We start from the raw sequence: 27,403 nt of genomic DNA on the forward strand, positions 1-27,403 counted from the left end.
TCCTTAAGTGGCAGAAAGGTATATATCTGTATGGCTTATTTTCCCCCACCCGGTTTCGTTGCATACGACTCTTACTATTTTCACACGTCCAGGATACACTTGTAACACTGCTGATAGATTCTGTGACACAATATGGATGGAGTTTTTTTTTTTTTTTTTTGCACATATTTTGCATTGTAAATGTAGAGCCTTCAGCAAGTTCTATATTGTTGGGGGTAGAGAGTCAGGACAATGACTAAATACTATGATATTTAGTCATCGTTCCTTGGTGTATATAGTATCACTGTTGTTATGAATCCATTTTCCGGCCGGTCAGGATGTTCTCCCTATAGATTATATGAGATAAGCTCGTAGAGCAATGCTCTGGTCTCCATCCTTGTCTGTGGCGTTCGGAGCTTGTGTATACACTTCTTCCATGTCTGTTCTGTCAGTCACTAGCTGGGCGCCACTTGTTTGAGGTGGATCCTCGCAGCGATTTCATCCCCCTCCAGTGCTGGTTGGCACTGTCATTTATAAACTAGTACACACTTGCAGAAGAGCCTTGTGAATCCCCGGCTAAGACTGCTCTTCAGTGGTGAGTTCAGCATTTTCTTCGTTTCTTCGTCCTGTACTCGCTGTGTGATATACAAACTATATATTGTAACCCTGATGGAAGGCGCACAGAGCGGCTCTGTAGATCTTATGTGCTTGTTATCTCCAGCCATGTCCTTCTCTGTAGTGTTCAGTAAGACATTATAAATCTAATCTTAAGATCTGTACATAAGGTTTTCCCAAATTGGAACGCCTTCAATATAATGTGAAGAAATCCTTAATAATTTTAATTTTTTTTTTTTTTAATTGAAAGTTTTTAGATGTTTTAACTATTGCAAAATGTATACAATTTATAAACTGCAAACCTTATTAAAAGTAACAATTTTCAGGATTTCTAAATGAAGGCTATATAGGTGTGATCTTTTTATTAATTGTAGCCATCTTTATAATATTTTAGTAGGCTTTGCAGATGCCAGGAGTCGGGTAGCCAGTAGTATTTATAAAAAGAGAGACCTACTAACCAGAGCACCACATAAGGTGTCCCTTAGATATACGACCAGCACGGATATCCACAGGGTCGTATAGTTGTCACCATTGTTGATCCTTTGACTTTATGGGCATGCCTACTTTTTGAAAGGCTACTTCTTTACAGCGGACGTAAACATTCAAACAATGATTCTCTTTTATTAGCAGAATTTGTTGCCTTTCTGTGAAATCCTGCCCTGCTTTTATGCTATTCACAGTTTCTGTATTGTAACCTGAATCTATACACTGCTTCTCAGTGGTATATAGGTAGGTAGGATATTGTATAATGCAGTGAAGCTGAGGGAGGATAGGGGGTCACTTTGAACAGTAGTATTGGGCATTATAAGGCATAGAACAGTGCTCCTGGTGTCATCTGAAAGATGAGATTAGGATTCGCTGCATATAAACTTGCCAGTCCAGTTGTGTTGTCTTCAACTGTTGATCTCTCTGGAAATAATATCAGTCATGGTGTTATATGAGAGTTGAGAATCTCATCTGTGCTGTGACACCAGAAACACTGTTCTATGTTTTATAATGCCCGAGATATAACGGTTTAGTACATCAGCTTCTATTATACACAGTCCAGTCATATTAATGTGACCAGCACCTACTTTTGACGCCAACGTTAAATAACTAATTACAGAAGGCACGTGTCATCAGCCATCATTGTGGAAGGCACGATGGATCAACCCAAGTATGCATCTATCCTTGCGGACGATGTTCACCCCTACAAGCTAAATGTTTTCCGTCAGGATGATGGGCATCTACCAGCAGGACAATGCGACGTGTCATATAGCTCATATTGTACGTGCGTGGCTCGAGGAGCACCAGGATGAGTTTACCGTACTCCCTTGGCCAGCAAACTCCCCAGACTTGAACCCAATTGTGAATCTGTGGGACCTCCTTGATTAGGTTGTTCGCACCATGGATGGTCAGCCACGTAACCTAGCGCAGCTGGCCACGGCACTGGAGTTGGCATGGCTCAACATCCCAGTGATCATCATCACAACATCCCCTCTCTTCCTGCTCGTCTCGCAGCGGTCTGCTGTGCTAAAGGTGGTTATTCTGGATTTTGAAAGGGGGTCACAGTAATGTGACTGGACTGTGTACAATAGCCTACACAACCCTATATTCTGATGAGAAACAGTATATAGATGAAAGCAGAGAACAATAAAGAAGCGACAAAGTAGATTTTGGTGCAGGACACCGAGATGTGTTAATAAAATGAATAAATGACACACATGTTGCTTGAAAGTTTAAGTATGCTTTAAATGTTATAGACTATTATCCCCTACCCTATAAGTGCCACATAACTGGTGGTCTGATGATAGTCGGCTAAAAAGTCCCCCCATGAATGACGCGCCAGTGCGCTTGCGTGATCCTAACACCTCGCGCTTTTATGGGGCTTCTGAGGATAGGGGATAAAAGTCTGTAATGGCAAAACCTCTTATAGGTATTTGCAGGGCTCGTATGAGGCTTGAGCGGCTGTATTCTGTGTAGTTATGTCACGTGCACCTTGCGTGTGTGCTGCAGAAGGGAGGCCTATTTCATAGTTTATTCAGAATCCTTTCTTTAATCAAATAAACGCACTATAATTAATTTGCGCTATTTTAATTGACCGGTTCAAAAAATTAAGAAAAGGCCTTTGCACTCATAACACACTTCAAAGCCTCTAAATGGCCGCATGTGTAATGGTTTGTTCTTATCACTAGGCCTTTTCATGTCTCATTATGTTTCTGCTTCGTTGACTCTCGCTCTCCATAGCCAGTTCTGACTGTCCTTAAAGCACTTCTGGATGAAGAAAGTAAATAAAAACTGTGTACACAATGAATTAGGGCACATCATTGAGGGCAAAGCTTGTCCTATAAATGCGGATAATCAGCACCAACCATGGTCGGGCCAAGACTCTGGATTAGAATCTCTTTAGAACGGTCATAAGGTACTGAATTTTGGTTGGTCTCATACATTTGGGTCATGTGTGTGTGTTTTGTTTTTTTAAAATTTTCCTAAGCTAATAGATCAATAGATATTTTTCCCCTCCCCCACGCATCCATGGGGTCTGTAATATTAGCCACATACTCATCCTTCCGTTTTTATGTGTATAGACAGTACAACAGTATGTGTGGTGTTTTATGGCAGCTGCAATGAGTTAGAGTGATCGTTTAATTTCTATTGATTGTACACCAACACACCTTTGTTTAGTGGTATGAAGTAGTGCAATTGACTATGCTATTCTACAAAAAATAAAAAACTAAATATATATATATATATATATATATATATATATATATATATATATATTTAGTTTTTTATTTTTTGTAGAATAGAATAGCATATATATATATATATATATATATATATATATATATATATATTGTATATTCATTTCTTTTTTTTTTTTTTTTTTTTTTTATATAAACACCGGTGCCTATGGGCAATGGATGCCACTATGTAGCAGCATCTGTTGAGGGTGTACATCAGGAAATTGACTGGAGACCTCATACATTCCAATTCATAACTGAGTTGTTTTTTTTTTTTTTAATCCCCCCCCCCACAAAAAAAAAAAAAGAAGAAAAAATGACAAAAATAACAAGGGAGGGGGAACACTTTCTTAAATGACAGGCAGCATCAGCTATATACATGTAGGTACAAAGCACAGTGCTTATCGGTGGCCTGCACCCTGACCACTGGCATATGAGAAGGAGATTGAATCTGGAGGTTCTCTATATACGTAGTATATTTGGTGAACCCAGAACTTATATAGTAGGTGTGCTCAGCAGGGGGGACTGTGCAAAAGCATGCCCACCTCTTACACAAGTATTAGTGGATTTGTCTCACCAGATACATGTGGCTGCTTTCTAGTCTGCAAACCTGTCTAGATGAATGGTCACCATAGCTGTCCAATGTAGCAACCAAATGCAGTATTTTAAGGTGCTCTGCCACCATTCAGTAAAGTCTCTTGTATATTATTATTATTATTGTTTACTTATATAGCACAATTAATTCCATGGTGCTATACATTTGGGGGTTACATACAGTACACAGAATGTACAGGTAGATATAATACTAACAATGACCGACTGGCACAGTGGGGTAGAGGGCCCTGCCCGCGAGGGCTTATAATAATCACATGCATTAAAATTGCACTATGCAAGTACATCACTATATGCATCTCTGTCGATTTAAGCACTACAATAATTTGTATGATCAGCAGTGTTTTGTGGCATCTATGTAGGATAGACCATAAATATCATCTGATCAGTGGGAGACAGATAGCTGGCCCTGCACTGAACAGCTGTTCAGGGCTGTATCCTCTCCTTGTACTACACAGTGTATAGAGCCAGAAGTGGATAGCGCAGTACACTGTGCAGTGGCTTGGCAGCATTACTACACTTCAATGGGAACTATTGGAGCCAATCTCTCCAACGCCATACACTGTATGTGAATAACAGCGGAGGAATCAATTATTCACTTTTCACAGGAACCCTGTTTCATTGTCAGGATTAGCCATATTTAGACACTGCACATTTCAGATTAATATGCTTTATTATGCTTTGGGTCTTAGAATTTTCCCGGGTGCATGAGTCTTCACATTATACCTCCGCGAAAGTCACCACATGGATTGCTAAGTAGTTCTCCAAAATATCAATGTATTAAGTATTTATTAGGTAAACGGAGTCTGCATGTAGATGGACTGATATAAAACATCAAGTAGTCGCAGTCCCAAGAAATAGCTTATAGGTAAGTTTGGGACCCCCCACCAACCAGACAATGATGGCCATAGAACGAAGAATGCAATCCAGAGCTTTAGGCTGAGGCCTCATTTTGTAGAAAAGCTGCTTTTTTGCGCTTTTGCTGCATTTTTGAGCCAAAGCCAGGAATGGATTGAGCAGAAGGGAGAAGTATACTCTGCTTCCTATATATCTCCAATTCCTTCTATAGCCACTACCTGGTTTGGCTCAAGAAACGCAGCAAAATCTGTAACGAAAGAGAGTGCTTTTCTGGAATAAAGTGGAAGGACTTTCCTTGTTAAAATGTTGCATTGTATTTTTTATTTTTTCTTCTTCTCGGAGTTATGATGGCCCATTGTGGATCTGTACGCTGTGAACGGGTATAAAATGCTTTTCTTGCCAGATGAACACAAGGATATACTCTATTATACTATATTATACTCTATTCCACCCCATCATTTATCAAGTCAAACCTCCTATTCACTTTATGTACTCGCTTGTTAACACTGGAGGGATGTTCCTTTAGTATAGTATACTGTGTTGCCTTATGACACCATCATATCTTGTGGTGTAAATGATATGTTTGTACACTTGTGGATTTCATGTTGCTATATGGCTTGTCTTGGGGGAATATGTATCCTCTAGTTGTCAAGGGATCGGCTTCTTCTGTGGTATAGCAGTTGCTAAGTTCCCTCCCAATTATATTCCTTGTAAGTTTCCTGGAGTCTAACTTCTACTCTTGAGATCACTTACCTGTACTCTCTTAGATTTTTTTTTTTTTTTTTTTTTCATTCGAGGTATATGTTTATTTAAAGGGATATGTTCATTGTGATTTTTTTAAATTTTTTATTATAACTTTAAAGGGGTTTTCTTGGACTTGTTTATTGAAGACCTCGCCTTAGGATAGATTCATAGAGATTTGACACCTGTGACCCATGGATCAGCTGTTTTTTGCTTCATAGGCCATGTGGCATCACAACAATTCAACTTTGCTGAATTGCATGTTGAAAACAAATATATATATATATATATATATATATATATATATATATATATATATATATTTTTATATTCCTTTAAAAGACAAACTCTCCTCCCAAACTGCAGACCTGGAGAGCTGTGCCTATTTCGGAGCTTGGAATCCCCCCCCCCCCCCCTCGCCCCCATGTTCCTTCCATTCTCTTAGAGGACATTATTTTGCAAACAGAAATGAGAACACGAATAACTAATCTTTGTTCAAACATTAGTTTGCTGTGTCATTGCTCACAAGCGTGTGAGTGGAGCCCTGCCGTGGATCCCATGACAGATATGCTACACTACTGGAAGGAGTTCACTTCGTTTATTTGCAATAGTGAAAACATATTAGATTTTTTTTTTTTTTTTACTTTTATAAAGCTCAAGAAATAATCCATAAGGGGGTTTCTGGGGCTTTTAAATTGATGACCTATCTTGGCCATGTGACGTCACGTCCATTGGTCTCTGAATATTGTAGCCTCTTCAAAACAGTGGATCAGCTGAGGGCTTGGGCTAAGGATAGGGCATCAATTTCTTAGCCTGGGTAGCTCCTTTCACAAGTCATGATTGCTATTTTGGTTATTTTTTGCAATTTTTTTCACATTTGCCACCGTGAAAAGGCCCAAATATTTTTAATATGTGTATTTAATCTTGGGTTTTAGATTTAGCGATAATGAAATGTACCTGTAGAGGAGGAGAGGTCAACTTGCCGGTCTTAAATTGGTTACTTGATGATGTATTTCGCTCTTCATTGCAAAATCAAAAAAGTGACAGTAAAATGCCAAATTCTCTATTGGAAACCCACCAGATTCCATTATGGTCAATGGGGTCAGTTGGGTTCTGTTCATATCTATAAACTGATCTGCCACTTATGTTGGTTTTGTTGTTCTTCTATAACAGAGGTGAACACCAGGAATACCAATAAAGCTGTGTACCTAGCCTAAAAGCCTTACATAATGTGCCCACCAACTTATTGTGTTCTTTGCTGTTTTTCTTTTTATACAGAGCTAAACCCACACCGCCTGATGGAATTAAGTCCAACCCATCGAAGAGGCATCGAGACCGCCTGAACACAGAACTGGACCGACTGGCCAGCCTTCTGCCCTTCCCGCAGGAAATTATATCTAAACTCGACAAGCTTTCAGTGCTGCGGCTCAGTGTCAGCTATCTTAGGGCCAAGGGCTTTTTTGAAGGTAAGATATGAGTACGCTATCTCGCTTCAGAAGGAAGTTCCTTATTGATCACAATATTGGGTTATTTATAGCGCTTGTTGTGGACTTTGAGATCATTTACTATGTTTATAGGATGGTTGCATTTATTATGATTGATTCTTGGTTTTCTATGCGTTTTTTTTTTTTATCTTGGTTACATGTGGTGTTATTGGGTTTGTCAGCATCTTAGGCCACTGTTATGGTTGTCCTAGAGCAGTGATGGCGAACCTTTTAGAAACTGAGTGTCCAAACTGCAACTCAAAACCCACTAATTTATCACAAAGTGCCAACGCGGCAATTTAACCTTAATGATCTTCGGATCCACAATTTCACACAATTACAGACCTGCAAAATATGGTCATACGAACGGGGCTTTATAGAGCTATCTGCTCCACTGTGACCCCCACTCAGTCCAATCTGCTTCACACTGATCCTCACACAGTATAATCTGCTGCACAGTGGCCCCCACACAGTATAATCTGCTGCACAGTGGCCCCTACACAGTATAATCTGCTGCACAGTGGCCCCCACACAGTATAATCTGCTGCACAGTGGCCCCCACACAGTATAATCTGCTGCACAGTGGCCCCCACACAGTATAATCTGCCTCACAGTGGCCCCCACACAGTATAATCTGCTGCACAGTGGCCCCCACACAGTATAATCTGCTGCACAGTGGCCCCCACACAGTATAATCTGCTGCACAGTGGCCCCCACACAGTATAATCTGCTGCACAGTGGCCCCCACACAGTATAATCTGCTGCACAGTGGCCCCTACACAGTATAATCTGCTGCACAGTGGCCCCCACACAGTATAATCTGCTGCACAGTGGCCCCCACACAGTATAATCTGCTGCACAGTGGCCCCCACACAGTATAATCTGCTGCACAGATGGGTGCCCAAAGAGAGGGCTCTGAGCGCCACCTCTGCCATCCATGCCATAGGTTCGCCATCATGGTCCTAGAGGATGAGCGTCTTACATGGAGGATAACTTACTGTCTTGGCTTCCTTGTGTATTTCACTAGGTTTATCTTGTTTTAGGTAGACTAGATACCTCTTTGTAGTGTTAAGTGGGTAATGCCAGGACAACATAAGTAGTCCAGTGATATATATGTTTTCATATTTGCTTTACATTTAAAAAGTAAGTTTCATACGTCGAATGTTACGTTTCCATGTATATCTTACATTTACGTATGAGTTTGCATCTATGGTTGAGTAAGTCTTTCTTTCCACATCTTGTGTAAGTAGTTTTTGAAAATCTAAGTTTTGTCTACTCTGGATAATCTATTGTTAGAACAATCCCACCCCAGGAAAAGCCCCTGTGTGGCCACTAGAGGTAAAATGTGGTATTACACAGTGTCCATTCAAAAGAATAACTTGCACAGTGTTCACCAGAGTAAAAGCTGGATTTTGCAGTGACTCTTCTCCCACACAGTGTTCCTTATACATTACTATCAATGTGTTTAGATACTTCCCCTGGTTCTATTTGTGCCTTGGATCTGACCCTGCATTAGAACTGGCAAGTGATGGCACCCTCACACCCGTCTCACTTTACTATTGTAACCTAGATTGTCAGTCCCCATAACTGAACACAGGAGTAGCTGGACCTCTGATGCTGGTTCTAATCATGTGACCCAGGGTCGGAACCAACCTAAAAATCAAAGGTACCATCCAAATAGAACCAATGGCATGTAAGTGTTTTAAACTGGTTGTCCAGAACCCAGACTTTTTCTACTTGCTGCACCAATGTCACATATACCTGCTCATCCCTGTCCTGGCGTGGTGTCTGCATTCACTGATGTGGGTTCACCTAGCCTTCCCCCGCCCTGACCTGTGAGCATTACTTGTCTACTTCTCAGTGCCCTCCTCTATTGCACATGTGTCCGATATCTGTTCTTCCTGTATATAGAGACCAGAGATTGGGCGCATGTGCGCTAGAGGAGCGTGAGGCACTGGACCACGTGGTCACATGACTATATCGGAAATGGGAGAAATGGACCATTCTGGTTATAGCAATATATTACAAATTTACTGCAGATGGCATGAATATTTAGAAAAAGTTTGGGTACTGGACAGCCTGTTTAACAACTCCCTGGATAACCCCTTTTAAAAAAGATTTTCCAGATGGATCAAGCCCTTTAAGACTGCTTACAGATTTATTTTCCTTTCCTTAAAAGGTTTATGCAGAACAGTATTTAGTATAATTTTTGAAGCGGACAATATTTGGATAGGCTTTGGGTGTGTTGTGAAGTTTTATAGTATAATTTTCCATTTAGTTTAGCTTAGTGTAAGGTATGTGAATAAGAAGTAAAATATACCTTGTGTAATAGGAAGCGTCCTCGGAGGAACTGGAAGTCATTACCCTACATCACATGCATGTAATTGTAAGCATAAGACTTGTACTTGTGTATAGGAGCTTTGACATTTTCCTTGCTTTGCTCTAGGCCTAGTTTCGTTTATTTCTGCAAAAAAATAGGAGAAGGTATATAACTCAAGATAATGGCGGTATTGAAAAGAATGTAATGCAGATGGCAAACTGCAACTGTATTCCCTTATATGCTGGATAATATTACTGCCGGGATATACTAAATAACATTGTGCCTAGAAAACTGTTGCGACTTCCTCTTCAAATGAAATAGTGAGATATATAGATACATATATATACATATACATTTTTGAGAGGGGATGTTTATGTCGTGATGTTTATGTATTCAGGTTGGAGTGCAAGTGGCTGTTTTTACTCATATATTATAATATAGATAATTTTTTATTTTTTGGGGATTTCAGCACAAACAAGAAAACATCAGTATATCTGTGCTCAAATGTAAAAATAAAGACTTTGTGTTCAGCAGTATTATAATCAATTACTATCTAGATTTTTTACAGAAATGACTTAAATTCAGTAAATGGACTCCTATCCCTCTCCTCCATAGACTTCTGTGTAAACTTACACTGCTTCTGTATGGAGCACAGACTAAATTCAATTACACAGAAAAAATGCATGGCAAAGTCACTTTTCTTTAGAGAATTATATTGCAAAGTTGGTTTCTTTCACCTGCACTACTAATATATGAAAAAGTAAATATGTTTACTTGCACCATAAAGGGGTTTTTCAGGGCTCACCATATTGGTCTGTCATAAGGATATGCAATCTAGATGGTGGAGTTATGGTCCCTAGCAATCTTAGGGCTTAGCTATTCACCTATGTCTGAGTCAGCAATGATGATGAAGGGGGTGTTTGGCTCCATTCATAAACTAAATCCGTCCCCCTTCCTGTGGATTTAGCAAATGAGAACAGGACTGGATTAACTAATGAAACAATCCGGATAGCCGGCCCCTTCGAACATGTCACAAACCTGATAGAAAGTTCCCTGCCACCAGAGTCTGTGTCATAAAGTTGTAACTTAGAGCAGAAGCTCCACTTAGAGGATCACAGATCCAACCATCTGAGAAGTTTACAAAATTAAAGCTACCGTAATTACTTTGCATTTGCGCATGATAAATAAATGTTTGTACAGCCGGTCAGACTCTTTAAGAGAACTTTTCACCATCTTCTCCCAAATCAAGTTCTTGGCATCCGTGAGTAGGCGCTGCTCCATTAATTCCAGCACAGTTGGCATTTACTCTCTAACCCCCACCATTTATGAGCAATCAATGCTGTTTTGAGGCCTGATGTAGTGGTTAAAGGGATTCTATAATTAAAAAAAAGTTTTTAAACTAAAACCACATAGAAGGCTATTCATCTCTTACTTTTATTCTGAAGGTCCTCGTGGACGTTTTTAAATTTTTCTTTAATTCTTCATTAAGGTAATTGTGCTCAAAAAGCACAGGGGCATATACCCCCTGTGCTCTAAGAACAGCGATGTTATCCATTCCTGCAATGCCTGTCTTCTGTGTCTCCTCCTCTTCACCTCTCTTCTTACACAAGACCACCACAAAATGGCCGACGGATGTGCGCAGTTTGGCATTATGCGGTGATCTCGTGTAAGAAGAGGAGTGAAGAGGAAGAGACCTTGAAGACAGCGAAGGCACTGGAATGGATAACATTGCTGTGCTCTGAACACAGGGAGAACGCCCCTGTGCTTTCTGAGCACAATTAGCTTAAAGGGCTGATTGCTCATGTCTGCGGCCAGTTTTTTGTGGCCGCTTACACAGTATGCTTGTGTAGAAAAATTCAGAATGCGGCAGCGAGGATCTTCAAAATAAAGGTAAGGGATGGATAGTCTTTCTAAAGGCTAGTCATACGTGGTTTTAGTTTAAAAACTATTTTTTAATGCGAGAATCCCTTTAAGCACTGTAATGTCAGGCAGGGGGGTGTGATTCAGAGCTAAAAAGTTTGCATTGTCAGCATAACCTTTGCTCACTGTAAGGCTAAGCCCACACATGGACATCTTGTGGTGAAATTTTCCATTTTTAACTGTTGTGCTGTAGCTGACACATTGAGCTGTACGCAACGAAATGAAAGCTGTCGACTGCAGCTGTCCCTTATTACTCTCACTACAAAAGGGCTGTGTGTAGCATTACACATCTGTGGGTGGGCACTGATATCCTTGTAGATATGTATATAGCGTAATATCCTGTAATGTGCTTTGCATGGCCTAAAAAGATTGTGAAGTCAAGATATTGAAGGGGTTTTCCAAGACACATGTTTTTTTTTTTTCTTCAGTGTGTGGTCTGTGGAGGCCGACACCTAAACTCTGCAACCTTCACCTGTTGCTTCAGCCTCCGGGTGCCAGAAGTTTGTAGTCTAGAAAAGAAAGTCTATTCTTCTCCTACCTTTTAGATGTCATCTCCGTACTGCCATTCGGTATAAATCCTGGTTTTTGTCGGTATACAAATGAGTTCTCTCGTAGCACTGGGGGCGAGCCCCAGCGCTCAGACAGCACTGGGGGCGTCCCTAATGCTGCGAGAGAACTCTCCAGCACCGCCTCCATCTTCTTCAGGAATGACCTCTTCACGCGTCAAACCCGCGACCACAAGAAAAATGGCCACTTACACAGTAAGTAAAGACGCATGAAGATGTCGTTCCTGAAGAAGAGGGAGGCAACGCTGGAGAGTTCTCTCGCAGCATTGGGGACGCCCCCAGTACTGCAAGAAAACTCGTTTGCGTACCGACAAAAAAACGGGATTTATATCGATCGGCAGCGCGGAGGAGACATCTAAAGGTAGGAGAAGAATAGCCTTTCTTAAGGTTACTCCTACGTGTTAGTCACAAAAAATTGTGTTTTTAATGATAGGATCCCTTTAAGTATGTGATCCTGACATGTTCATACTTCTAACAGGCTCCGCTTTCTGGGGTTTGACCAGGTTCTATAATAAGTAAATGTTATCCATCACTACTAAATGAAGTCTTTTGAGCAGTATTTACCGCCATGCTATATGAAGGTCAGTGTATAGGGATTTGTCAGTCGGAGGGCCTGGTTTACATGACTGCCTCTATTTATTGCTAGGACTGTAACTAGAGTTAAGATGAAGCAGTCTGTGAATAACAGGATGCGAATGGGGGGGGTGTGAATTCCTGAGGAAAGTAAAATATAAATGTGCAATCATATCATCTGCTTTGGAAGGAAGCCGATTTTTCTGCCAGTAACAATAGATATCTTTTAAAGAAAAACATTTGATCCGAGTTGAAATAAGTTGAAGGCCAATATTTTAACTATTTAAAGGGGTTTTCCGGCTCAAAAAAAAGTTATGAAAAGATAAATCTAAAATGTAGTGATACCCGCCCTCCTTCTTTGTGGTGGTACCCTGGGGGTCTCCATATCCTTTGATCCAGTAATGATCTAAGTTACCCTCATGCAGCTACTACAGCCAGTTTTTGGCCTTGGTGGTCTGTGCGGTCGTCCGTCGCATCATTGATGTCCACGGGGGCCAGTCAGTGATTGCAGAGCCCACGGTGAGGGGCCGTTCAGGTCATTGTCATTGCTTTGCTTGACCTCCTACTGCTCTTAGCATTGTGTCCCACCTTTACAATTTTGCTTGGAAATTTCGGCAAAGTCTTTCATCCACTCCCATTTAGGGTCGAAGATTACATTCAATTCCTCCATGAGAGTGGGCCTTAAGGCTGAGTTCAGACGGGTTTTTTTGGTCTGGAATTTGACTAGGAGGCCACCTTAGATTTTGGACCAAAAAAACAGTACCCGCGACTGGATGCCAGTGCAGTGCATCGGCATCCAGTCGCGGCACATTGCTCCAGATTAGACCCAATGAATGGGCCTAGTCAAGAGGGAGTGTCTTCAGGCGGATGTCCACAGCTGAACCGGCTTCGGAATCCGCCTGAAGAAAGAGCATGTCGCTTCTTCAGGGAACGAGCTGCTCATGGGAAAAAGAAATGACTGGCACCCATTGATTTCAATGGGTGACGTTTTTTGGTCAGGATTTTGATGCAGATTCCACGTCAAAATCCTGACCAAAAAAACCCCATCTGAACTCCGCCTTAAGGGGATGACTGCTGGATCATTCTCGCCCCCCCAAGAGTGACACAAAAGTCATAGACTCTCCCACTGCTCCCATTCTGGTAGTGCCATTTTGAGTCTTTAATAAGACATTGATCCTCTAGACAACCCCTTGAAACCCCCGTATATTGCACTACAAAGCATCATGGTCCTGTAGTTTTTTTTTTTTCTCTAGAATTGAATGTATGGGTGTCGTATAAGATCAGTAAATAGAATTTGTTATTCCGTTCATAAACGCCGTTCTTTTTAATAATAAAAGTATTGTAGGAGCACGCGGGGGACCAGCTGCAGACTGTGTCCCCTAGACTTACATGCTTGTTTTGGTGACATTGACATCATTGCAGTTGATGTCAGCACTGGAGAATTGCTCCCTGTTCGTCGGGCGCCTGTCACATGCAGCTGTTGACATCTCTGCACTAAATGGATAAAATCCACAATGCTCGGCTCTTGTTTCTCAGCTCAGAAAGGAAATAAGAGAACCTGCAAATCGTATGTGTTGTCTGAGTGCACGCTTAATATTGTCTTGTTTGCCTGTTTGTGTCAATACAAAAGCGAAGGAAGTCAAGTTAACCGGGAAGGACTTCCAAGTAACAATTTTCTATCCCTGGTCTTCAACTTTCTCCATTTTCATCTAGCAGCAGCTGCCTCCTAGCCGGAGCCTCCAGAGGATATATGACCTGGTTTTCTTTCTCCTGCTGAGAGCTATGAAACAGACTGGTGGCGTTTCGTAGACTTTGAAGTACAGTCCAAATATTTATCAATGAAAGCTTCATTTCTGAGCGCTGCTCTTCAGGCCTTTATACCTCCAAAGGATTCAGCAGACAAAACATCGCATTATTTGCCAATACTTTTTTTTTTCATACTTCTTAAATTTGGGTGCAGAGTTACAAAATACCAAGGAATGAAGTGATGATCCTGATGAGATTTGTTCACAGCCTTAAAGGGACCCTACACAATTCTATAGAAATACCTTTTTAAACATGTAGGTTTTATTAGGACCAAGAAATTGAAGTTATAAGGATAAGTTCACACAGGGTTTTTTGGACCAGAACTTGAGGCAGAGGCCGCCTCAGGTTCCGGTCCAAAATACGGGTAGCTGCGACTGGATGCCGCTCCAGATTAGGCCCAGATTGGTCAGTATTTTGAGGCCGTATCCGCTATCCGTATCACTCCGTGTGAACTTACCCTAACAGTGCCTTTCACCATGTTAGTCGCAGGATGGTCCTGCAGTCGTAACTGACTAGTCGTGATTGTGGCCGCAGTCTTTACTATAATCGTGCCCACTTTTCCTTCACTCTGTGTGATGTCAGCGGTAGCTGTTCTGAGTAGGATGTCAATGAAGTCTACAGCATGGCGAATGATGGATGGGGAGGGGAATTGTTGGTGAGTATATAATGGATGCATGCCCTGTGCTATCAACTTTGGGCCACCTGTGCCTAGCATTAGTTATTGCAGATAATGCTATGTTACTGAGCTTATTGTAATTTTTATGGCGTCCTGACCAAATTATCATTGAGCTCACCCTCCATTTAACATGGGAATTGAACAGATAATGAATTCGAAGACTTGACAGGGATTACGGCACCCCTTTTTGCAAAAACCTTTATTTTATTCTGTGAAAGGGTTGTTAAAGGGGTTTTTTAGGTCTTCGAAATTTTTATTTTTTATACTGATGGCCTACCCAAACGACTGTCCATTAGCATCTCATTGGTAGGGGGTCCTGGAACCCCCATGCAGCCGCTGATCAGGCTGATTCTGGGCCTTGGAAGCTTCTGCAGTGGAAAAGGTCAGAAGTAACTCCCAAGTAATAGGCGCAGGGCTGCACAATCCCATCCCTACCAGATCAGCGAACAGATACTGACCCCCACTACTGATGACCTGTAGATAAGAGATGCTATTTGGGCCGGAAAACCTCTTTAAAGTTGCATTGTATTCTCTCGGAATGGATAGAAGCCATCTACACAAGTGATTAGTGTTCCACTTGAAAGACGGGATAAGTACTGTACTGTCATAGTTTGTGGACTTTCAAGTGAACTCCCTGAACTACAAATGTCATGTGATATCATTGCGATGCTTTAATATGTGGAAGCGGTTTATAGCCTGAGTCATAATAACCTCAGGAGGTCATCACTTATTCTGCCTATACAGGATCTAGCATAAATGAGGCAGTATAATGCTATTAACAGATGACTTCAGACTGGTTGTCATGAGTGTATACGGTGTGTATATATGCGGATACAAGTCATGATTCTCTAGTAGCCTATGTTCAGCACACATAATGCCCCTGTATAACATGACTATGGATGCAACCCCTCCTAAAAGCGCTCTTATTGCTATATCCCTGCTGTGCTGCTGCCATCATAAAACTTTGTGACGATCAAAAGCTGAGTATATTCTATTTAAAGGGAGTCTGTCAGCAGCAAATTGGTTGTAAACCTAATGCCAGTCACGTGTAGAATTGAGTCTACAGTATCCAAATGCCTCTTTTGAGCCCCATTTATTCATCTTTGGCATCTTATTAATACGTAAATAAGGAGAAAATGCTTTGCTTAGTAGTCTACTGCTGAGACCAAATCCAGGCAAGACACATCCCAAAGCATCTTTCCTGTCATTTGCATATGAATTAATGCCATAATTTAAAGGGGTGATCTGGGACTATGATATTGATGTCCTCGTATCTGCTTACCAAGCACAGGGCTCCTTACCAGGCAGATGTCTGATTACTGTAACGAGCTCTGCACCTGCGTGTCCATCACATGGCCATGGACTGTAAGGGCGAGTTCACATCTCCGCCTGGTGTTCAGTTTGCGCAATCCGGCAGGTTTCCAACTTCTGCCCCGAGCAATTGGACAGGAGATAGAAACCCGGCGGTCAGTTTTCAAAGTGGCGATTTGGAAAGTGACAGCCTGTGTGTTTCTTCTGCCTGTCCACGGCAAAACCTTTTTTTTTTTTTTTTTTTTTAGCCGCACGCAAAGTCGGACATGCAAGACTTTGTGTCCGGTAAAAAAAAAGCTGGCTTCACCGCGGACAGGCAGAAGACGCACATGGTCGACCACTTTGCAAACCCATTCAAGTGAATGGGTTTAAAAGCTGTTCGCCGAGTTTCCATCTCCTGCCCAGTTTCTTGTGGCAGAAGATGGAAACTCGAAAGCGGAGACCGGGCGCAGAGTGAACCCGCCCTAAGCTGAATGAATGACATCTAGCAGAGATCTAGAAAACTGTAAGGAAAGTCTATTGGAGAATTGTACAGCTTTCCCTTATACAAACTCTAATACTTGTCTCTGAATTTTGATCTGATAGAGGACAGCCCCTTTTAGCTCAGTCATTTATCACTTTGATATTTCAGATATTTCTGGTATTTTCCTCCATGGCTGCACATCACATTAGCAGATTGTCATTCGGTTCTAAACAACTTTTCATGAGTGAATAGTGCATTATAGAGACTTTGTAAGATTCGGTATCTTTATTAAGGAGATCTGTTTGTTCCTCCACTTTATTAATTTGTTCTCGTGCTCTGTATCTTACTACTACTACTACTACTACTACTACTACCTTTATATCATTTCAACATAGACTGCAGCACATTACAAATCTGAGGGTACATGAACAGACTACAATGTGACAAAGAATTATTATATCAGACAATAGGAGTGAGACCTCTTCACGCAGGAGCTTACAATCTATGAGAAAATATGGGGACACAGGAGGTAAGAGGGCTTATTTGGTACAATGGTCCAGGTCATATAAGTAAAAGTGTCTGAGAATATACAATTTGTATGTGTGGAGTGCAATATAACTGTATGTTGACATTCTATTTCGGTATTCAGCCTCACACATACAACTCTATAGACCAGGGAGGAGCTGAGCAGAATTCTCCTGATTGGCTGGTTAACTGATTTCTTGCCTCATGCTGTGTACTAGCAGCCTCTTAACTACAACCTAGCACTGTGGTTTTTGTATCCCCCTTCCTCTCTTCATAGACTAATATGGAGAAAGTTACTGCCTATAAAGTCAAGAAAACAGATTTCTTAAAAAAGCTAGATTACAATGTTTGTCATTTTCACCAGTATTATTCATTTAGAGAAATTTGGTTATGTCTGAAGTTCTGTTCTAAGTGCCTCGTGGTCAGTATTGGTTCCGCTATTGAACAGGGGTTATGGCTTTTGGGTTGGACACCTGATGAGATGGTTTCTGAAACGGCATTGCTTTGTGGAGAGATCCCACAGAAGGCGTTGCTGAAGGAGCACTTTGTGCAGTGAACCGGAAGCGCTGTTTGTGTCTAGGGAATGCTTTTAAAAGAAGAGATGAGGAACATGGAGTTATTGACCTCGCTGCACAATCCTTCTAAAGGCTTTACAATCAGCCCTGTGTTCAAGAAGAGACATTCTCATACAGGCATCATAGAAATCTGAGAGATCTGGGCAAACAAAAATGAGTTGTTTAATGCTGGCAGTGAGCTGCCTGCATTTCTGTCTGCGGAGAAGTCATTACAAAGAATTCTTTGTTTAACATTCCTCCTTCGCATACTGTAAATGCACGTTGTAGCATGTTGCTGCTCATCACAGGCTTTCATTTGTCTCTAGGACCACTACCAGACCAGATTTGCAGCGACACTGCGTTTTCCAGCTTCTGGCCTTCCCATAGAAACCTCTTATGCTATATTGTTCAGCAGGATATGTGCCGGGGTAGAGGGGGCTTAGTCATGGCGTTATCGGAGCCATTTGAGGGCCTGTAAGTTATGTCCAGCCCCATAGCCCCCTTAGTCATCATTTTGGTTGTGACTGCTTTCGATGTATACATGCAGACATTGTACATGAAGCAGCTTATTGCATAGGGCTGCATAAGATATATGCACAATGTAGACAACTAATTAATAAGAATAAATATCAATAATATAAAAAAAAATGTGTATCTGTGTATGTGTCTAATAAGCCTTTTGCATCATACAGGGTCAGGGTGAGGTCCTGTGCATCATGTTTCCTAGGTTGTTGGATGCTTTAGCTGGTAAATGTGTAAATGGAGTGCAACGTTGGGAAATCAATAACGGTGAAAATGGATTGACTCAGTTTTTTATTTGGTCGGAGGGGCCATTTGGTCATGATGGCAGTACTAGGTTTCCTTATACCAGAGAGTATGCTGCGGGGCTCTAGAGTTGGCTGGCCACAGACTTCTCTTTTGTTCCACCTTGTGACTAAGTGGCTGATGGTCAATCCGAAGCAGTAAAGGCTAGGGATTGATTCCTATGAAAGTAAGTCTGTAACAGAATATACATCTAATTTAATTATAGAAAACTAACGAGAATCCAAACCTCATTGGGCTAGAATCTACCGCAACTTTATTTGTCCGTTTGGACAGGTAAAATATTCAGCAATACAGACCATCTCCACACAGCGTCCTTTCCTCTGACGTGTTTACGACTCTGAGTCCTTAGTCATCGATGAGGAAGGAAAGAACAATAAGACCTGAGCTAGGTGCGGACAACAATAGAAATCGCCCACTCCAGGTGTATATCATACACTAAGGAAAAGACAAAAAATAAACAAAAACAAAATATACATTGAAACCTCTCCAAAAGACTGCCACTTTGAGACCACCACGTATTCTGTGACAGATTTTCAGTTTTCCATAGTCACTATTTTTCAGAAGACCATCGCACTATGGGACAACTTTTTTTTTTTTTTTCCCTATCAGTATATCATTGTAGAATGGGAGGAAATTCACACAAACATGTGGAGAACATACAAACTCCTTGCAGATGTTCCTGGCGGGATCTGAACCCAGGACTCCAGGGCTGCAGAGCTAATCACTGAGACACCACGTTGCTTTTTAATGCCATTCTGGACGGTCGTCTCAGAGAGGTTTCACTGCATAAAAAGACAACAGATATAGTTTAAATTAAGATTTTTTTGACACACACACACACACACACACACACACACACACACACACACACACACACACATATATATATATAGTGTATACACACACACACACACACACACACACACACACACACACACACTGTAATTATGTTATCACCTATGTGTGGATAAAAAAAAACAATCACAACATATTCATATTAGTCATCCTCACTAAAACAGGATGTTGCATCTAAGTAATACCTTTTATTGCAAGACTTTGATGTAAGATACTGAGAAGAGGCATTGAGGAAAATATCCTGAATTTCACAGACGTCCCTTGTAAGTCATGCTTGGATTTCTGCTTTGAAGAGACTCCCATTATGGCTTCCTGTGCTTAAGTATAACTCGATGATGGAGGAGTCTTACTATTTTCTGGTCTGAAGTTTGTGAGACTTTGGTTGTGTTTAGCTATAATTGTCCTGGGAGGGGGCTTACTTACACCTCTCCCCTTCATGTGCCTGTATAAACCTCACCGCAGAAGTGACAATGTGTTCATATGGGGTAACTTCTTTGAAGAAAAAAAATAAAAATTCTCCTAAACTTGGTTTTTCCATTTTTCAGCTGTGCAATCCACATATTTAACTCCTATCCATACTGATCAGTTATGTCTGTCAGAACGTGTAGAGACAAAAACAAGGCAGTAGAAATCTTCTTGCTGGACCCACAGTGCCTTATTAAGGATCATATTCCGTTTTGTAGCTTACCCCACGTTCACATGACCGAGTTACACGTGTGTAAACTGGATTTACCAACCTGAATCAGGACTCCAAGCAAGACGGATATGCTGCTAGGAGACCCTGCCTCTAAAAGACATGGGATATGTGGTACAGGACAGTATGTCACTGACAGGCCGGCACATACTGTAGATATTGCTGAGAGTCCTCCTGGCACACTGATCAGGCCGGTCAATCCAACCAACACACTCTGAGATTTATGGGTGAAACTTAGGGTCTGTTCACACGGAGTAAACGCGCGTGTATTTTGGCAAAATACACATGTAAAAACTACACGTGTAAAAATAAGACTCCCATTGACTTCAATGACATTTTACACGTGTATTTTGACGTGTTTTTTTTACACATGTAAAAAATGTCATTGAAGTCAATGGGAGTCTTATTTTTACACATGTATTTTGCCAAAATACATGCGCATTTACTCTGTGTGAATGGGCCCTAAGTCGTGTGAATTCAGGGTTAAGCTGGCTGACGTTATTGCCCAGTTACCCATTGCTTTATCTATCATTTGCAAGTATATACTCGAGTCTAAGCTGAATTTTTCAGGACAGTTTTTGTGCTGAAAAAGCCCACCTCGGCTTATACTCTAGTCAAGCAAAAAATTGACCAGCTGCAATAGTAATGTATAAATTTATAGAATCTCCCATAAAATAGTGGGGGGAAAAAAAAAAAAAGCTTTAAAAAAATAAATAAAAGTTGTAAATCCCTCCTTTACCTAGAATACATATAAAAGTAGAGAATGAATGTGAAACACATACACATTAGGTATCCCTGTGTCTGAAAGTGCCCGGTCTACTGAATATAGGGGATCTGCAGTGCTCCTGTTCCGTCAGGAAGGGGTTAATAGGAGCACTGCAGATACCCTATATTCAGCCAGGCTGAATAACAAGTGTGGGGGGGGGGGGGAAATCCCAGTCCTCAAGCTCAGGGAAGGGGCAGACAGACAACCAAAACACCCCCTCCCCTTCCCCAGCACCCAGCAACTACTGCACCCAAAAACTCCGACCATTTTCATTTTTGAAATTTTCCAGTAGCTGCTGCATTTTCCCCCCTCGGCTTATACTCAAGTCAATAAGTTTTCCCAGTTTTTTGTGGTAAAATTAGGGGTCTCGGCTTATATTCAGGTCGGCTTATACTCTAGTATATACGGTAACTAAATCTCTCTTCTTTACAGCTGGTTGTGTAGATTACATACCTGGTTTGTTTGTTTTTTGTTTTTATTTATTTATTTTTTTAGATATTGATCTGAAAAATTACAAGCATTAATATGTTACACCCAAAAACATGGTTTAAAATATAGGTCAGTTCTGTTGATCCATTCCCTTTAATAGTATACTGTCTAAATTCGAGAAATGAAATGTAGATCTGCTCCATTGTGTTCCTGAAACATCTCTAGCTTTATTAGTGATTTTTTTTTTTTTTTTTTTGTATGCAATTACACAACTTATTTTGGTGACTGCATAAAGACTTATCGTAATGCATTTAGAGGGAATGAGTTCCTTTTCTTTTATACTAAACTACATATGGATCTAAAACTAATATGAAGAAGTAATTTTTGTAATCCATTATGTAATTTTTTATTTTTTTTTTTATAAGGTACATCACTGGCACATAGATATGTTGCCTGAGCCAGTGCTCTGCTCTGTTACCAGCAGTTCAGAGATTCTTCACAGCAATCACATGGTCCCTCCATAATGTTGTCTGATCATTCCACCAGTGATGATAATGGCTGCTGAGAAGTGATCTCTAGAAAACAGGAAGTAGTAATCTGGTTTGAGGTTTAGTGGTCAGCATGCAAACTTAATAAAGACAGTCCTGATGATACATTCCCTAGATGCAAATTTCTTGACTTTAGAATAAATGAAGGATTCACACACTATTGAAACACAAAGGTAAAAATCAGCATGGCGTTAGTTAAAATTCTACCTAGAAGTACAATACAGATTTTAGAAAATTGATAAATTGTATCATGACACTACTTTTATTTATCTAGGCTCATGGGGTCAACAGAATATACAGAAGGCGAAATTCGAAAAACTGATGTGTAATAAAGATGGTTCCATAATAATAAAATGAAACAATAGTTATACAATGAATATAGAAATGCTTCTATATAAAATCATATTACATGGATAATTCAGATTAAGATCCATAATCTGATGAAAACCTACATCTAAAAAGACACTGAAAGTTGTTTTTTAGTGTATAGATGTACATTTGTATTTTCAAAAATTGTAGTAAAGATTAACCCATGAGCCGTGTGACTGGAGTACAACATCCGCCCTTAAACACCATTATTTTTTTTCGATGTACCGGTAATACTGTCAGAAATGTGGTAGGATTCATTTTCTTTATATATCTTTACATCTGGTTTTCTTTTCCATATGAAGAAACCATAAGAATAAGATCCTCATAGAGGTGACTATGGGCAGGTAGTGTTTTATCATGTTCTTCTATGTTTACGTAGAGGATCAGGTCTCTTAAGTGCTCGGCTAGTACATGGATGGCGTCCATTTTTTCTCACTGCAGCCACAAGTTGGGATCAAGGAACCCTTCCCATGAGACAGATGAGGTGTTGAGGTGCGATGCAGATGAGTGCGGCTATAGCAGTCAATGACAGGAGAATATCCCATACAGTTAGCAGGGTGTTATTAGCTGTGTGGGGGTGTTTGTGTGGTATTGTTGTAGAATTTGCAGAGGGACAGACTAAGCACGTATTGGGCAGGATTTTTTATACCACTAATGATCTTCATCCCGTAGGATTAGTACAGATTCCTACGTAGTATGCCAGACATTTTTGGACATGTACCTGCAGCCTCAGATCTTTTTGGCACTGCCTTGTTAAGTAAAGCCGTACATTGTATCCTTGTATCCTCTGATGTTTAGCCTTTTGACTCCCCTCTGCGAAGTGCCGGGCATGTTTTACTTTATCTCAGTTTTTTTCCATTTGTTTCTTAGGATAGTCAGAGTAGGCAACAGCATTTTAACCATAAGTGAAATGTAACAAAGGAACTGCCATAAGTCATAAAGTCGTGTGCCAACACCTATAAAACATGGCCTCATAAAGGCAACATCCGTTACAATAACAGGAACTCATTAGGAGCGAGAGCTTCAGCAGGACATGTATATACAAGAAAGTATGTTATATCACCCTGAGAGCGGACTGAATCAGAGTTATAGGTTTCTGTACCTTCAGCTCATTCATTAATATGACAGAAGAGACTGCACGTGAGAATGGATAGATAGATGATAGATAAATAGAATATAGATAGATAGATAGATAGATAGATAAATGATAGATAGATAGATTGATAGATAAATAGATGATAGATTGATAGACAGATAGATACATGATAGAGATAATATATAGTTTTATATATCTTTATTTAAAAAAATAGTTTGTTTTTTCCAAGTCCATATTGTACTATTAGATTCTGTTGCCCACAATGTTTCCACAACATATTGTTTCATTTATATTTATTTATATATTTTTTTCCTTTTATCCATTTAAGAGTGCATTCACACGGAGTAACGTGTTGTGTGACCTGGCACGTATACGCCATGTGAGATTTTGAGCGCCGTATACGCTCCTATTGATTTCAATGGGAGCCTGGATCGTATACGCTGCGTTATTTTGCGGCTGTGATTTTGCAGCCGCAAAATCACGCCCGCTAATTAACACTGTGTATACGAGACTAACTCCCATTGAAATCAATGGGAGCGTATACAGCGCTCAAAATCTCACACGGCGTATACGTGCCAGGTCACACGACACGTTACTCCGTGTGAATGCACCCTAAAACTATCTTCTATGAAAAGGATACATAGATGAAGTTTATAGTCTAGAATTGCCCGTTTTTGCCAGAATGAATGAGCTTTGTAGGGAACTTATACAGTATGTGTTGCAGTTTATGGCATGTTTTCTATGATTGCTTTTACAAAGATCATGGCAAGAAAGCCTGCCATGACTGGGACATGTGGATTCGGCGATAGATAGATAGATAGATAGATAGATAGATAGATAGATAGATAGATAGATAGATAGATAGATAGATAGATAGATAGATAAGGTTTTATTTTCTGAGTCACTATTAAAAAAAATAAATAAATAAATAACAAGACTAATAGTAGAGTGACCTTCACCAATTCAATAGAGTGGTTTTCATTCAGATAGATATGAGATAGATATGAGAGAGATTGATAGATCTAGTCAGTTACAAGAGGCCGGTTAGGTAGACCTTCGTTAGACTCAGGATGAATATGAGTCGACAGTGTCTTCCCGAGGGGCCCATGTGACCTGTAGGGTCTTGTACAAGGGGTATTGCTGCTCACAGGGGGTACCGTTGGTGTCCTCATTGCATTTCTATAGCACTAAGATTGAATTTATGAGCTCGATATAGACTTTTACAGCCGAAAAGTTGCTCATAACGCTGCATTTTCACCACGTGTAGCACAATGCTAATGAAAATAAAAATAAAATCGGAATTTACTACCTAATATGCATCTATTGGGATCCTTTAATTTACTTGTTATACTGGGGTGGGACCCTATCCTATAGACTATTACAGGTGCCGGTCATCCCTTTGACTATAGTCAGTTACAGCTTCACAGCTTATCTATTCTCCCTCCCTGGATGTCTAGAAAACTCTACCATAGACCTCATATAAACATCACCTGATAGAAATACTTCTGTTTAGAAAAAAAAGAAATCTTCTTCTCTATATAGCCTCTATAGTCTTAGACTGCTGTTATTTCTGCTCCTTTGGGCCTGGTCCTTGTCACTCCTGTCGCCCTTACATGTGATGAGTACAGGCGGCTTTGTCTCTACCCTTATTGTCTCTGTTTCCCATTGAAGTGTCAGCTTTACCTTTATGATACCGCTGTCTGATGTCATGTGGCCTTAAAGTGAGTACAAGCATAAACCAGCTCGTAAAGATGTCAGTGTGTTACTTAACATGTGCGGGTTGTCTTTTTGCAACACCATAAGTATTCATAGAGCCCTTTTTTAGAATGTATGGGGCAATGAACATTTCTAGTCGAAGGGAAAGACCTCTTGGATAAACCGCATGTGGCTTCAGCATTGTTGTACAGTTTTAGGCTGGAGTGGGACAAATGCTGCAGAGCCGGGCATAAATCAAAAATAGAATTGTTAGATTTTTTTATTTTTTTTTCAGTTAACAAAATAGAAAGTGAACGAATAAACGGGAGATTTGAGACTTTTTTTTTTTTTTAATTCAAAGTTTTTATTGTTTTATCATTTTCAACTACGGGGCAATACAACATTTGCACAATCATACAATTACAGCAAGGTATCAGGATTATACAGCAAAGAGTGAAAATATGATATTGGATAACAGTCTCGGAGATAACAAATCAGATTAGAATACATAGAATTACTCCAATGGAATAATCAATTGTTGTTTTCAACGGCATCTGATGGGGTATTCTAATCTTTGAGATGTAAGACCATATTTGAAGGAACTCGATAGGGAGGTTGTTCCAACATCAACTAAGCAGAGATCTTCTGTGGATGTAGACTTGCTCCAATCCTTCTGTCTCTTCATGTAATCCAAGACTGACTGGAGCATGTTGAAGTCCGGGCCATATCACCACATCCAGGACTCTTCCTCCAAGGGAACCTCGCACCTAATATTGATGGGGTTTAGGTTTCTCTTATAATCTATTAACCCTTCTATTTTTGGAACCATTCTTACTTTGCAGCATTTTTCTTTATATTACATATATATATATATATATATATATATATATATATATATATATATATATATATATATTAAATTAATCATATTGGAGCTGTGTGTCTCTGTTGCATAGGTTTTACTAGTAACCTCATGACTAGACGCTGCATTCCCTACCATAGATTTTAAGAATGCCGTCCAGTATTCTGGAATTTCTCTGTTCACACGTTTTCTGCCAGTCGGCCGCCATCACTCACCACCTGCTACAGGCTTAGCACTCATGCACTATATAGATAACTTCGGATTTTCAGTCTTTACGATTCCCCTTTAAGTGATCCGCTGGCTGGGTTTCTCATTCATGTGCACAGTTGTGTGATGTGAGATTTTAAGGGAAAGGCTTTTTACTTGTCCTTTTGATGCTGAAATGGAAAAGGAAGTGTATTAAATGTCTATATAAAGAACGGGAAGCGGCAATGCTATATGTTCCTTTATAACCTTGGCAAGGTTAGCTACTGCATATAATGTAGGTCGAGTGAGTTCAGTGGAGTAGAAGGGAGCATTTATTATTTATAGGACACAACCAATGCAATCTCTAATGTTAGAAAGGATTTTTTTTTACAGAATTCCTGATTCTGAGTACGAACGGTCTCGCCGCCTTTTATTTTTATTTCCTTCATAAATTGTCTTAATGTAGAGATATGTGGGGGTTGTAAGATATCCCAAGGTCAGATGAAATCCTACCCATGGACATGTGTACAAAGGCAGGATATGCTATATAGATTTTTAGATTTTTTTTCTTTTTTCAGTTTAGTTAGCATGTAACTATTGTCTCTCTCTCTCTCTCTCTCTCTCTCTCTCTCTCTCTCTCTCTCTCTCTCTCTCTCTCTCTCTCATTCATATATATATATATATATTTAAAAAAAAACAAAAAATGGACACCTTCTGAACAGAATCCAACGTTAGTGTGAACTCTGCCTAAAAACAGTGGAGCAGATTTCAGTTCAGGACTGCCTCTCTGTATGAATTTACCTTAAAGGGGCTGTATCAGCAAAATGATGCTGTATGAGCCCCACATATGCGTGAGTAGCCTTTAAAAAGACTATTCAGGCACCGCTAATGTTATTTTAAACCTCCCCCCATTTTAAAATAAAACCATAAAAACATATATGTAAATCATACCTTATCGTGCACGGTGGGCGGTCCTCCAAGGTTTGACGTCATCTTGCTGTCACGCCTTCCTTTTCTTTCTTCTTTCAGCGACGTCCTCCTATCCTGGCTCTTCTCCGCCTTCATCTTCTGTTCTTCCGGCAGGTTGTGTTCAAGTCCCATGTGTGCGCAGTATCGCTCCCTACGTAGCGCTACTGCGCATGCATCGGCGCGATTTTTGTTTAGTTCTAAGTACCCCTTAGAACTACGCAAGTGAACTTCTTCATTCTGGAAGAAAATAAAATGAAGGCAGGGAAGAGTGAGGACAGGAGGACGTCGCTGGAAGAAGAAAGAAGAGGAAGGCGTGACAGCAAGATGACATCAGACCTTGGAGGACTGCCCACCGTGCACGATAAGGTATGATTTACATATAT

At 40.4% G+C, this 27,403-nt stretch overlaps 1 protein-coding gene across 1 annotated transcript in view; it reads left to right on the forward strand.

Annotated features, from left to right (window-relative positions):
- AHR (aryl hydrocarbon receptor) overlaps positions 1–27,403 on the forward strand; it is an 89,085-nt gene that overhangs the window by 11,065 nt on the left and 50,617 nt on the right. Inside the window, exon 2 of the mRNA XM_075271422.1 lies at positions 6,807–6,994. Coding sequence (XP_075127523.1) covers positions 6,807–6,994 — 188 coding nt within the window. The remainder of the gene's footprint in view (positions 1–6,806; positions 6,995–27,403) is intronic.

The sequence above is a fragment of the Leptodactylus fuscus genome, chromosome 4, assembly GCF_031893055.1.
Source record: "Leptodactylus fuscus isolate aLepFus1 chromosome 4, aLepFus1.hap2, whole genome shotgun sequence".
NCBI classification, from domain to species: Eukaryota; Metazoa; Chordata; class Amphibia; order Anura; family Leptodactylidae; genus Leptodactylus; species Leptodactylus fuscus.